At 37.9% G+C, this 14,937-nt stretch overlaps 1 protein-coding gene and 1 pseudogene across 1 annotated transcript; both read left to right on the top strand.

Moving 5' to 3' along the window:
- Positions 1 to 7,053: 7,053 nt before the first annotated feature.
- Positions 7,054 to 7,623, top strand: LOC126595206 (nudix hydrolase 2-like). Its single transcript, XM_050261583.1, has one exon. The coding sequence runs from the start codon at positions 7,054 to 7,056 to the stop codon at positions 7,621 to 7,623; it is 570 nt and encodes a 189-aa protein (XP_050117540.1).
- Positions 7,624 to 7,696: 73 nt separating this feature from the next.
- Positions 7,697 to 14,923, top strand: LOC126595205 (AAA-ATPase At3g50940-like; annotated as a pseudogene).
- The last annotated feature ends 14 nt before the right edge of the window (positions 14,924 to 14,937 follow it).

Here is a 14,937-nt window from a genome sequence, read left to right as displayed (position 1 = left end):
TAAAAAAAGTTACCACCCATAGTTGAGCATAAAAAAAAGTTACCTCCCAAAAACTATTTGAATCTTTTTAACTTACCAACTAATCTGTGGCGGAAAATTTTATAGTGCTATTAAATATCTTGTATTTGAGATTTTTAACCGTTAAATTTTGATAATTATATGTTTAATCATGAAACTAATGATTGAAAACCCCAAAATATATCGAAAGTTTTCTTTCGTGGGTGCATGCAAATTGCAAATTGCTCTCTAAGTGAAATTGTTTTTTAATGGTATGTAGTATCAAGTGATTCGAAAAATGGTTGATAAAAATTGAAAATAAAAAATCTAACAATTATGAAATTCAAATTTATCAACCAAAACAATCTTAAAATTAGATAGCATTGTAGTTACTTTTGGGGATGTGTTTGGCCAGCCATAACTTGTGGTTAGTTTTTAGTTGTTTTATTGGACTCACATGGAGGAGGATTTTGAGTCTGTTTAAAATAAATCAATTGTAGCTGTAAAGGCTTCACCTAACAAAACCACATTAATTATTTGTTAAAATTAAGTAAGAAGAGCAACCCAAAGAATATGTTAATACTGATACTTTAAAATGGAACCTAATCTCCAAGTGAGATCCTGAGTATTCTGCTGGAGAGTTTCAAGTTGCAACAATTTTCAAGCAGCTATCTAACCTCCTCCTCCTTCCATGAAATAGTGACACGTCCCAATCCCGATATTCCCCAAATACCAGGATAAGCACGTGTTGGCCGACATCCGAAAGTGACGAAAGCTATTTATTGAATACAAATGTTGAGAATAAAGAATAGATAAGACTTAGAAATATAAAAGAATAATGAATATGCATTTAAGGAACGTGTTCAAAACACACAACTAACTAGAACACTAAAAAAATAATATAAAATTCAAAGAATAAAAGAATGGGTCCTACACCGAGAAAACTCGAAGATGCTGATGCGGAAGTGTCATGACGTCAGGATTGTATGCCTCGATTCTAAGTCCTGAAGGGGGCGCAAAACAAACATGAGTGGACCAAGTTGCTATATATATAATAAAACAGTTATCAACATACTAACCCCCAGGTTTTATGAAAACACATATATATCATGATAAACATAGGTTTTCCGAAACCTAGCATGTCGTGCAATGTCTCAAATCATAACTTGTATATATAATAATCACTAGTGAATTGTCCAATAACCCCCAGGCCCCATGCCGGCTCCCCGTCTCTGAGCAGACAATCAAAGGAAAATACACTCCAGGCCCCATGCTGGCTTCCCGTCCCTGTGCTAAATAGCCAGAGGAAACACACTCCAAGCCCTATGCCAACACCAAACCGTCGCTCGGGACGGAACGGAATCTATCTCTACGTCCCGTAGCGGAAATGACCACTAGGTAAGTACAAAACCATTGAACATATATATATTGAAAAGCAACTTCATAGTATAAAGTCATCCATCATCTATACTATAAAGAGGTGTTTGAAACATGTTCTAGATATCTTATCGTCATCCATCAGATATTCTATAAGAACATGAGTTATAGGAAAAATAGTAATAATTGAAACTAGCATCAGTAAGCATGTTATCTCACAAAACGTTTCATAAAACGTAATCATCAAATCATGTTTTTCATGTATGCATTTCTATTATTAAAACATGCATTTTTAGAAGGGGTCCACTCACAGATTCTTAGCCGCCGAAGAGTCACGCAAACTACCAAATATGGAAACACCACAATAATTGCCCCTAAGCACGTAAAAGGGTCCAATTAATAAAATCATACTCAAACAATTTAATTTAGGAAAATAGACGTCGGAAACGGATTCAGAACGTCAAATTACCCTAAGAAGGGTCCCGGATAATTTCGCAAACGTCAATAGAATATTCCAGAGAGTATTCCTTAACGGAATATTCTGATGGAATATTCCACAAAAAGGTTTGAGCCGGCTAGGGTTTAGGGTTGGAAGGGTTAAAGGGTTTAGGCTTAGACTTTTAGGTGGGTTGGGTTTAGGTTTTTAAACTAAAAGGGTTTAGGTTTTTAAATTAAAAGGGTTTAGAGCTTTAACATATAAGACACAATGGCCTTTAAAACCAAAAATAAATAAAACAGAAAAATAAAAAGGGTTGGAGGGTTCTAGGCCCAAAGGCCTAAACTAAAAAAAAGGGTTTGGGGTTTAAAGTGCACGGGCCCTAGGCCCTCACAGCAATGGCCCAAAGGCCTTTAATTAAACAAAATAAAAAGAGAAATGGGTTTGGGTTGGGCTCGGCAGGAAAGGCCCGAAGGGCCTATGTTTGATGGGTCGCCAGACCCAAGGAAGAAGAAGGCTGGAATTCGGCCGAAATATTATCGAACTTTATATGTTCATAACTTTGTCAATAATCAACCAAATCAAGTGATTCAAAAACGAAAATCGTAGCCCTCGAAGAGAAGAAGAGAATGGTACATCGTACGACATCTAAATCACTGTGTTTTGGCCGGAAAACGCCTCGAAATCCTTGGAGGTCGCCGGAAACTGGGTAAGATTCAAATGGATATAACTTCTTCAATATTCAACGAAATTGGGTGAAACAAAAAGGAAAGTTGTAGTACTCCGTGAGACAAAGAGATTGATACCTTGCACGCTGGCTAAATCACTGTTTTTTTGCCGGAAATTGTCTCGAAAGTGACGGAATCCTCGCCGGAAATATGGGGAAAGCTCCCCAAGTTGTTTTCACGTCTAAACCTTCACCAAATACCATATTTTAACAACCACTGAGCCTTCTAGACTACTAGGAAGGAAGATCGAAGGGTGTTTTTGACTTACCTTGTCGGAAATCACGTGCACCGTGACTGTGCACAGTGCCTAGACGAGAAAGAGATCGCAGGGTGGTGAGGGAGAGAACGATGAAGGTCAGATGATGAAGTTCTCCTGTTGGCTATACGTTTGTATGGGTGTGTGTGTGATGATACTAGGGGAAGGAAGGAGAGAGTGCATAGAGAGTTGAGAGAAAAAAAGGGAAAGAGAGAGAAAGAAGAAGGTCACGGGGAGGGAACACAAATAAAGGGGTGGGCCCCTTGGGCTCACCAGTTAAGAACTAAAAACCATTTTTAAATAAAATGGGGATGGGGTGTAATAAACAGGGATGCTAATTATTTTGCAGTGACTAAAATCAATTACATAATATCATGCCAACAAGTCAAAATACATCGTTATGTTTAATAAGTCTGAAATGCCACAATGGCATGCTAAGAAAGATATTCTACCTTAAAACGAGTTCATTATCTCTCTCTCTCTCTCTCTCTCTCTCTCTCTCTCTCACCTAATCGAGTGAAGTTGTTTCAAAATGTTGAACCAAAATTTTAAATGTGATTATGGCAAGCACATGTAGTGTACATTTGCATCCAAAAGTCTCTTTTGTATGCCTCATTGTGTCTCTCTAAAATTTGATCCATTATATCCTTACCATCTCACATCATCAATATCTAGATCAAGAATTTTAACACATTCTGCAACTCTTCAAACAATCATTGTCCTGTTGTGTTATTTACATTCAGAAATTCAAAAAAATATTCTTCTACCTTTACTGGAGTACTATTCGCATCCACACATCTTAAGATCGAAGTAATATATTCTCAGTGATTGAAATCAAGAGTACAATCAAGTATCACTGTAAAATATTTAGCTTCTTTTATTTTTATTTTTAAAATGATTGCTCCTCTAATTTCATAAGATATCAACAAAACTCATTCAAAGTGGTATGACTAAGATAACCTTCGTAGTAATTTCCTTCAATGCTCTTTTTCTTTCTTGATCTGGTTTTGCACAACTTTGTCAAATTGTTTCTTTCTTTTTTTTTCTTTTTTTTTTTAATTTTTTTGCAATTTAAGAAGCAAATCAATCCAAGTGGTCACATTTGAGATGTGATCAGAACTGATTTCATGATCTTTAAGCTGCACAGTAAGATGTGTCCAATCTTTGTAGCCCTCATTTTGCAGATTGAGCTTTGAGAGGCCGTTTCTTGAACAATTTCCCACAAAAACAGCACCCTATGAATACACTAGCCAATATATAACATGTTTCTTGGATAAGTATCGAGTGTAGAATACTGCATTAAAATGCCTATTAAACTAATCTTTAGGATCTTTCTCAATTGATAGATCTCTTGCAGGACCTTTTTTGCTAATAAATCAATTCATTACTATCCCAAATTTGACAATCATAAATGTTCAAGGGAATTGACTCACTTGATTGTTTAGTGAATACATTAGGAGCATCCTCATGATTATCATTCTCATCAAGGTCGTCGTCAATTTCATCATGGCCCAAAATCATCAACTGATTCCTCATTATCATTATGTTGGTCATTAACTAAGTACTCCATTGAACTTTGTGGTTTTTTTTTAGCAAAGAACCTATCAATAGCTTATTTTTAGAGTGAGTCAGTTGTTTAACTTCTCTTTTCCTTTGGCTCTTTAAGTAGCTAGATGAATATTTTCTAGTAGTTGCCATCTTTTGTATCTCAAACAAGGTCACAATGAAATTATAATGTATGAACAATGAAACCTGGTATTCTGCAATGCGCGTTTGTCTAGTGGTTTTTTGTGACTACTCCTCTCTTGATATGCCGATTACTTGATTAATTTCTATGAGTTTTGCCCTGAAAAGTACAACATAAAAAAATCATACCTAAATCTTCAATTTCCAACTTAATACACTTGAATTAGTAAATATCTTACTTTAATTGAAGTCTGCATCACTTTAACTACTTGAATTGTCTCAGTAATTTCAAAATTTATCTTTAGTTAACATGGAATTATGAATTCGCGTTTAATGTGTACGTGGAAAAAAGAGCAGTAGGGAGGGGAGATAGAGAGATTTTTTAGTGTGACTGAAATACGGAGTGGTACACCACGTGTCACGGAATATGTGTGTTAAAAAGTTAATAACTTAAAAATATAATTTCTCACCACTTATATAAAAACACGTGGTGTACCACCCATGTTCCCGTCACAATGAAAAATTTCTCGATAAGATATAGGAGAAGGGGAAAAGGAAAAAGCATCTGGCGTGAGAGGTGGACAATATTTCGAACTCAACTCAACAAACCAGTAAACACAAAAACCCACATTGAAAGATGTTTTTTCTAGCAAACATGCCTTCAACGGCATTAGTCCTATCAACTTACATAACTTTTGCTGCATGAGCAATGCTGGCCAGGACAGTGATCAATGAGCTCCAGATCATAACCACCCAGCTCATACCTCAAAAACTCCTCGACAGATCATCGCCACACTCGTAGGCCTAATTCGGAAACCTTCCCAATTCTCAACTGACTCTCATCATCGATGAGTTCGGTGGCATCTCTATCAATGAAATTTACCAGGATTCTGAAACCTACTTGAGCACAAGGATCACCCATTCTATCAAACAGCTCAAAGTCCCCAAAGTCCGCGAGACAGAATAATTTCTCCGTCACCATCAACAAGGGTGAAAAGCTCATCGATGGATTTGAAAGAACCAAGTTGGTATGGGAATTCTGTTGTACTGAAACATGAAGATTGAAATTTGACTACGAGCTGAAAGCCACCTCGATTGAAGTATCTGAGAACAAGTCAATTCAGGTCAGTTTCCATAAGAGATACAGAGAAAAGGTTTTGGGCGCTTACCTGACGTATGTAGTAGAGAGATCAAAAACCATACAACATGAGAACAATGGGGTGAAGCTTCATGCTCTCAGAAACTTTACCATAGAGTACAATGCAAGCTCATTGGGCTCTGTCGTCTTTCATCATTGATAGGACTTTTACCGTTTGCAAAAGTAAGAATAAAAACACTTAAAAATACTTGTACGAGTACAAGGTTGTCATAGTATAGCAACTCAAGTAACGTCATTTTTCACATATTGAATGAATAATTTGTATTGAAAACCAACTCTTAATTAATTATTTGAAATAAAGTTTGGAAAATGTTGATTTTAGAATTTAATTTAATAAAAAAACAAATTAAATAAATCAACTAGAAACCAGTTTAAAGATGTTTGTACCATACTTAGGGCCTCCGTATTTAGATTTCGTATAAATACTCGGGGGACTCAAATGTAATTATGTAATAAATGAAGGGGCAAATATGTAAAAAGGGGAGGAGCCCTTAGTCTATAAAAGGGCCTCATTACCCTCACAATCCAGAAAGCTCTCATCCTCACATACAGAAGCCTCACATCCCCAAAGAAAGGCTCATATCCAGCAACCCCCTCACACTCTCAAACTCTCTCTTTTTCTGAGGCTCTCACCCTCACAATTCTCTCACAAACAAAGAAATATATCAGTGTGGACGTAGCCCAAACATTGGGGTGAACCACGATACATCTTGTGTTCTTTACTTTCTTGCAGATTCACAGTCAGATTTACGTTGTTCTAAGACCCCTCCAGTTTTGTGCATCAACATTTGGCACCGTCTGTGGAAAACGATACGAAAAGTTGTGGTTCTCTTTCATTTTTTCATCTCCGCCGTGAATCTGCAAAATCTGCAAAGACCAAATGAAACCCAAAGCTTTCCCAGAAAACCCAACAGTTCATTTTCTCTCTCTCTGCAAGCAGCCTCCTCACCATATACCTTCTTTCTCTTTCCTACTTCTCTCTTTCTCTCTCTAGAAATTCCAGTTTTCTCTTCAGACAGTAAAAAAGAAGAAAGAAAAGGATGAGAGAAAGGCAACATCAATGGCTCTCACAAACCCAGCAACCCTGTCCTCCAAATCAATCTGCAGCACTCTTTCAACTCCCCCACCCAATAACAACAACATAAAAAGCTAAAAACCGAAATATTGCGATTCCTCTCTCTCTCTCTCTTCCTCTGATGTCAAATTGTACGGTGGAGGGCTGCATAGTTGAGACCAGCGATGGAGTCAAGCTCAGTGCATAACTCTTCAAACCAGAGAAGAAGAAAAGATCAAGAAGGGCAGCCATGTGGTGGTTCTGGTGCACCCATACTCCGTCCTCAACGGCTGCCAAAGCCTGTTAAGAGGAATAACAGCTGGGTTGGCAGACAGAGGCTATAAATCTTTGACCTTTGACATGAGAGGGGTTGGGAGGTCAACAGGGAGGGCCTCTCTCACTGGGTTTGCAGAAATTGAAAATGTAATTGCTGTCTGCAAATGGGTTTCTGAGAATCTATCAGCTGACGGGATTTTGTGGGTCAACCCACGACCACGTGGCCCAAAGCCAAGATCCACTGAAGGTGAAACTAGTTCAGAAAGTCTTGTTCTAAGTGGTACGCATGACCATTACGGAGGTGTCATCGTCCACATCAACGACAATGATCCCATGGATCCTGCCACCTTCCTTTCATTGCTTACCTCTTCGATTGCCTACTGGAAACTTCAGGGGAAAAAGGGTGTTTGGATCAAGTTGCCTATAGAACAAGTAAATCTTGTTGAAGTTGCAGTCAAGGAAAGATTTTGGTACCATCATGCAGAGCCTATGTATTCGATGCTCGTGTATTGGATTCCTCAATCCTCTCACACCCTTCCTTGCAACGCCACCCACCGTGTCAGAATTGGCACTTTCGTCCTCAACCTCAACCACATCGACATTATCGAAGGAACTTGGAGCGGCGGAGAGGCACTTTGGGGTAGTGGAGGATGAGGATTTTTAGCCACATTAGCGGGAACAGAGAGACCAACAGTGGAGTGAAGTGGGGTTTCTGAAATTTTAGGCAATGGCATCGGTCTCGCTGGAAAGGGGTTCACATAGAGATGACAGCATGCTGGACAACACGTCTGGTCCCCAACGACTGCTTTACTTTTTTTATTTAATATGCTCCACTATTCCACTATCCCACGGGATAACATGATTAAAGATAAGAAAATGCCCACCAAGGTTCCCCGTCTCCACTTTCTGTTGGACCAGAAGATACCCATCAACATTCTGAAAAAGATGAAACTTTCATCATGAAGGGGAGTGTAGTTCCCCAACGACTGCTTTATTTATTTATTTTTTTTTTAATGATGTGATTTACTTTTCTTATATGTTGGAGACATTTGTATAACCTCATCAGAGGGTAAATAAAGAAAGAAGGCAGCATGCCAAAAAAAAAAAGTACGTCCAATACTTCAAAATTATTCGGCAGTCTGCCGCTATTATCACTAACCAGGTGATCAAAAGTACGTCCAGTATTTCAAAATTATTCGGCAACTTGCCGCTATTATCCCTAACCAGGTGATCAAAAGTACGTCCAGTACTCCAAATTTATTCGACACCCTGCCGCTATTATCACCAACCAGGTGATCGAAAGTACGTCCAGTACTCCAAAATTAAACATGAGCATCACTCATGTCAATCATACATAAACATTCATGATCATCACTCATGTCAATCATACATAAACATTCATGACCATCATTCATGAGCATCACTCATATCAACATTCATGAGCATCACTCATGTCAACATCCATGAGCATCACTCATGTCAATCAACACAAACATTCATGAGCATCACTCATGTCAATCAGCTTCGAAAGCTTCATTTACAGAGCTCCAGCTTTGTGAGCTCGAGCTTCAAAAGCTTCGTTTACAAAAGTTTCAGCTTCAAAACTTCACTTGCAAAGCTTCGCCTACAAAGCTTCAGTGCATGGTCTACAAAGACCGCCTCCGAACAACCGCCACTTCGGCCCATACATGGATTGAATTTGAAGTCTCCAGCCAACAACCTCTATTGACTGAAGACTTGGGGGACTACACTATGTACCATATATTGGGCTTCCGTAACTGGGCCTCATGAAAAATACTTGGGGGACTCTAGCCCATTATTTATGTACTGAGGAGTGAACCCTTATTCTATAAAAGAGACTCCCTTACTTTCATTAGAGAGCACCTATTATTTATGTATTCAGGAGCGGACCCTTATTTTATAAAAGGGACTCCCTCACCTTCATTAGAGAGCATCGCCGCTAGCTGAGCAACCGTCTCGCCACCAACATCACTCATAATCCATCACTTATGTATTGATGAGCGAGTCCTTATTCTATAAAAGGGACTCCCTCACTTTCATTAGAGAGCATTCATCACTTATGTATTGAGGAGCGAACCCTTATTCTATAAAAGGGACTCCCTCACCATCATTAGAGAGCATTGCCACCAGTTGAGCAACCGCCTCGCCGCGAGCATCAACTCTTAGCCCATCACTTATGTATTGAGGAGCGAGCCATTATTCTATAAAAGGGACTCCCTCACCTTCAACGCCGCAAGCCGAGCCAACCAAGGCAACATAAGCCATAAGCAGAGCAGCCTCACAACTGTGGTTATTTGTCCGAGTTGCAGAGGTATAATGGGGCCGGAACGTTTTGATAGGTTAATGAGAGAGAGATGGGGCTTGTTGCCGAGCTCCAAGAGATTGCCAATGATGGGAAATGGCTTTGGTCCAAGTGGAAGAAGAAGCCTTTTGGGATTGGATCTGAGAGCTTGAACTGAGAAATACAAGAGAGAGTATAGACATGGGATTATTATGCAATAACTCAAGAAATTCATCTGTGACCCAACCAGTTTACTCGCAAAACTTGAATTTACAACCTTCTCTCTTTGGAGTTGAAACTTTGAGAGGGAGGCAACTAGTTAAAGCGTGAGAGAGAGGTTTCAAAGTTGAATTTTTTTTTTAAGAAATTTGAAAACTTTGAGTTTTAACGATAAGGACAAAATAAAGGGTAAAGTAAATAGTACCATGATTGACTTATTAGTATAAAAATGTGGTTTTTCGTTAAAGCGAACAGTACTAGAAGCTTTTCGTTAAAGTTACATTTTTTTTAATCTATTTTGTGATAACCAGAGTGGGCGGCCGCCTAGGTTTACATTTCTGAGGGCCCCAAATTTTATGTAAATCAAATGATGTGATTGTTGATAATTGGATTATTACTTAACCGTTGATTAATGTGCTTACGTTCTATTAGTTGTTAATTATTGAATTATTACTTAGTCGTTGATTAACATGTTTACTTCCTTGTGTTTGTTCAAATATAAAGTTTATAGACTTTGAGACGTAGGCAACTAGATAAAGCTTGAGAGAGAGGTTACATAATTAAAAGTTCATTACCTATTTTATGAAAACAATAGTAGATGGCCGCCTAGAGCCTCCATTCCTGAGGGTCCCCAAATATATTTTATTTTAAAAATATAAATTAGTCTTATAAATTTTGTGTTTGTAAATCATATGGCGTGATTGTTGTCGATTATTTTATTGGTTAACGTGCTTATTTTTTATTAGTAACACATCACATAATTTACAAATGTTATCTAAAAAGTAGATTTTCCCTAACATTACTTGTTTGAAATACATATATTGTAGTTGTAAAGGCTTCACCTAAGGGCTAGTTTGGTATTGCTATGCTTTTGGTGGGGGGGGGGGAGGCAGTATCATAGTATTTAGTAAACTTTTATGTAAACCAGCTGTGATTGTGTGAAATGACCAAAAATGGTATAATACTAGATGTGCCATTAATTTAATTTTCTTAACAAATAAAGGTGAATTACTAAATATACTTTATTTTTAAAATAAAAATATTTATAAACTTTATCTTAAATATTAATTAGTATGACAAACTACTTGAAATATTTTTTATTCTATTTTCTTCTCCAATGTTCGGTTCTCCTCTTTTGCAAAACGTATATTTTCTTTCCTCTTCCGCCGCCCGCTCCCTCTCTCATCCTTCTCTCTCTGTCTCTCTCTCCCATCTAGAATTCTAGAGTCATCCTTTTTGCATTTTTTTTTTCATCTGATTTTCTCCACTCTGAGGACCACATCGTCCAGAAGTTCCTTCTCATCTACCTCAAGATCATCGACAAGATCAACTTTCCGATTTCTGAGACTGTGATTTCTACCTTTTTTTTCCCTAATTATATAACTTCCACTACCACTAGTTTCCCAATTTCATCTCATCAGCCATCCACTACTTTCCCCATTACTTTCCGATCCACCTTCCTCTTGGAGTTGCAGAAGGAGCTTGCTATGAAGATATGTTGTGTGAAATTGTGCATCTTGGATCGAGCACTTGATGGTTTTTGACAACTGGGTTTTGGATTTGTTTCTTTGGTATGCGATGCGACGGCGAGTTGAAAAATACTCCAATGGGATTTCGATTTCGAAATTTGAAATTCGATGAAATAAGAATATCAACGATGAAGATTCGATCTTCAACCCAGCAAGAAGGAGAAACGGAGGAGGGTATTTTTGAGATTGTGAAAGTTTCATTAAATTCTACTGTTCACCCGCCTCCTTGAAAAAAAGCTTGTTTTGAGAAGCAGCATTTTGCTGCTTCTGCTTTTTGCCACTTTGCAGCTTAAAATGACCCGTGACTTTGAACATAAGCAGAGTTACCAAACATAAATTTTACTCCAAACACAAATTTTACCAAACCTTACCTAACACCTATACATAAACCACATAAATCAACATTATTTGTTAACTTGAGTAAGAAGAGCAACCAAAAGAATATGTTAATACTGATACTTTGAAACATATTGGCTAAGTGAGATCCCGAGGATTGTGCTGAGAGAGTTTCAAGCTACAACAGTTTTCAAGCAGCTATCTAACCTCATCCTCCCATGAAGTAGGGACGCCAATTTTGCAGTAATTCATGTCAATTATGTTATGTCAAAAAGTTAAAACACGTAATGATGCTTAATAAGTTTAAAATGTCAGAATGGCGTATTAGGAGAGAGATTTTACCATAAAACGATTTCATTATCTCTATCACTCGTCTAATCATGTCAAAATATTTCAAAATGTCGAACCAAATTTTTTAACTGATTATGGCAACCACATAGAGTATACATTGACATTGATGTCTCCCTCTCATATTTGATCCATTATCCTATCCTTGCCCTCTCACATCATCAATTTCAAGATTAGGACTTTTTAACACTTTCAGCAACTCTTCAAACAGTCCTTGTCCTGATTTGTTATTCACATTCAGATATTGCAAAAATATTCTTCTCTTTTACTGGAGTACTATTCACATCCACACATCTTAAGATCAAAGTCATATGTTCTTAGTGGCTAAAATCAAGAGTACAATCAAATATCACGGTAAAATATTTAGGTTATTTTATTTTTTGAATTGTTGCACTTTTGATTTCACAAGATATCAACAATATCATCATTATGGATAGTATGACAGAGATAATGATTCATTATTTTAAAAATGTTGAAGATAATTCTTTATGAATGAATCAGATTCAACCATCATTTCAACTAGGCTGGTAAAATTTCCTTTAATTTCTTGATAAAGCCTCTCGTTCTTTCCACGAAATGCTAGTGTGTATTTAGCTAAATATTTCACAATGGAAATCAACCTTCGTAGTAACTCTCTCCAATGCTCTCTTTCTTTCTTGATTTGGTCTTACACAGCTTTGTCAATGTTTCATTTTTCTTTTTTTTTCTTTTTTTTTCTTTTTGCAATCTAAGACGCAAATCAATTCAAGTGGTCATGTTTGAGATATGATCATAATTGGCTCCATGCTCTTTAAGCCTCATACTGAGATGTGTCCAATCTTTGTAGCCCTCATTTGCTAATTGAAATGCTGCATTAAAACGCCTATTAAACTGAACTTTAGGACTTTTCTTAATTGATAGATCTCTTGCAGGACCTTTTTCTGCTAACAAATGAATCCATCTGGATCTCAGACCATCCCAAATTCGAGGATCATAAATGTTCAAGGAAATTGACTCAATTGGTTGTTCTGTGAAGACATTAGAAGCATCTATCATGGCCCAAATCATCAACTAGTTAATTGTGTTGTTCATTAACTAAGTCCTCCATTGAACTTTGTAGTTTTTTTCCTTTAACAGAAAACCTGTCAATAGCTCCTTTTTGAGATTGTGTCAGTTGTTCAACTTTTTTTTTCCTTTGGCACTTCAAGTAGCCAGATGAATATTTTTTAGTAAGTGCGATCTTTTATATCTCAAACAAAATCACAATAAAATTATAATAAGTGTGAACAATTAAACCTAGTAGTCTACAATGCATGTGCGCCTAGTAGATTTTTTGTGATTGCTCCCCTCTTGCTATGACGATTACTTAATTCATTTCTTTGAGTTTTGCCCTGAAAAGTACAAAAATAAATATAAAAAATCATTATAGATCATAAATACCTAAATCTTCAATTTTCAACTTAAAATAGTAAATATCTTACTTTAATCGAAGCCTACATCACTTGAATCAAGGATTAATGGTGTAGGTGAAAAAAAGAGCAGCGGACTCGGCACTCTCTCTTGGTCGTTTTTTATAGTGAAAATTGCTTAAGAACCTTGTTTCCCTCATCTAGAAGATTGACTTGGCTTGAACAAATATCATAGTGAAAGCCTTGTAACATCTTAGTCAAACAGCTTCGTGTGGAAGCTGCTTTTTCCAATTTTTGTGCTATAAAATCCCTTCACCAATATTTCCAACTCAACTCAACAAACCAGCAAGCACAAAAACTCACACCCAGCTCATACCCCGAAAACTCCATGATAGAATCATCGCCACACTCGGAGGCCTATTCGGAAACCTTCCCAATTCTCAAGTGACTCTCATCACTGATGAGTTCAGTGGCATCTCTGTCAATGAAATTTACCAGGCTTCCGAAACTTACTTGAGCACAAGGATCAACCTTTCTGTCGAACAGCTCAAGGTCTCCAAGTCCGCGCAACAGAACAACTTTTCTGTCACCATCAACAAAGGCGAAAAGCTCATCGATGAATTCCAAGGAATCAAGTTGGTATGGGAATTCTGTTCTACTGAAACACGAAGATCAGAATTTGACTACGAGCTGAAAGCCACCTCAATTGAAGTATCTGAGAACAAGTCAATTCAGGTCAGTTTCCATAGAGATACAGAGAAAAGGTGCTGAGCGCTTACCTGCCGTATGTAGTAGAGAGATCAAAAGCCATACAACATGAAAACAAGGCAGTGAAGCTTCATGCTCTTGGAAACTTTACCACAGAGTACAATGCAGGTCCATGGGGCTCTGTCGTCTTTCATCATCCGTCTACTTTTGACACATTGGCAATGGATCCCAAGCTTAAGGAGGAGTTGATCAATGACTTGGACAGGTTTGTGAAGCGGAAGGAGTTTTACGGGAGAGTAGGCAAGGCATGGAAACGCGGGTACTTGTTGTATGGTCCTCCCGGTACAGGAAAGTCCAGCTTGATCGCGGCCATGGCTAATTACCTTAAGTTTGACGTCTATGACTTGGAGCTTATGCAAATTCGTAGCAACTCCGAGCTCAGGAGGCTGTTAGTCTCCACTGCAAATCGATCGATACAAGTAATTGAAGATATTGATTGCAGCATTGAATTGAGTGACCGAAAACTTGGAGGAGGCAGTAACAATGACAGCCAGGTAAAAACCACAATGCACGTGATTTTACCCATTCAAAAAGTTCTATCTATGACTCCGTTCATATTAAGTTGTCTGTTTTCGACAGTTAACTCTATCAGGGTTGCTTAATTTCACTGATGGGCTGTGGTCAAGCTGCGGAGATGAGAGGATTATCGTGTTTACGACAAATTACAAGGAGAAACTAGATCCTGCATTGTTGAGACCGGGGCGCATGGATATGCACATTCACATGTCCTACTGCACACCAAGTGGATTCAAGATCCTTGCTTCTAACTACCTCGGAATAAAAACTCACCATCTCTTCGACGAAATTGAAGAATTCTTAAAGCAGCTGGAGGTGACCCCTGCAGAGATTGCAGAACAACTCATGAAAAGTGAAGAAGCCGATAAGGCGCTTGCAGGACTCGCTGCATTCCTCAAGAACAAGAAAACGATGAACTGCAATGCAGAAGCCAAGATTGAAGAAACAAAAGACAATGAACAAGAGAAATGATGCTTTGGAATACAAGGAGCTTATACACTGACACACACACACACACACACATATATATTTAGATTTTCTCAATGATGAACACAGAAGACAA

This window comes from Malus sylvestris, chromosome 13, assembly GCF_916048215.2.
Source record: "Malus sylvestris chromosome 13, drMalSylv7.2, whole genome shotgun sequence".
In the NCBI taxonomy this organism is placed as follows: Eukaryota; Viridiplantae; Streptophyta; class Magnoliopsida; order Rosales; family Rosaceae; genus Malus; species Malus sylvestris.
This window is presented reverse-complemented; position numbering and strand designations above follow the sequence as displayed.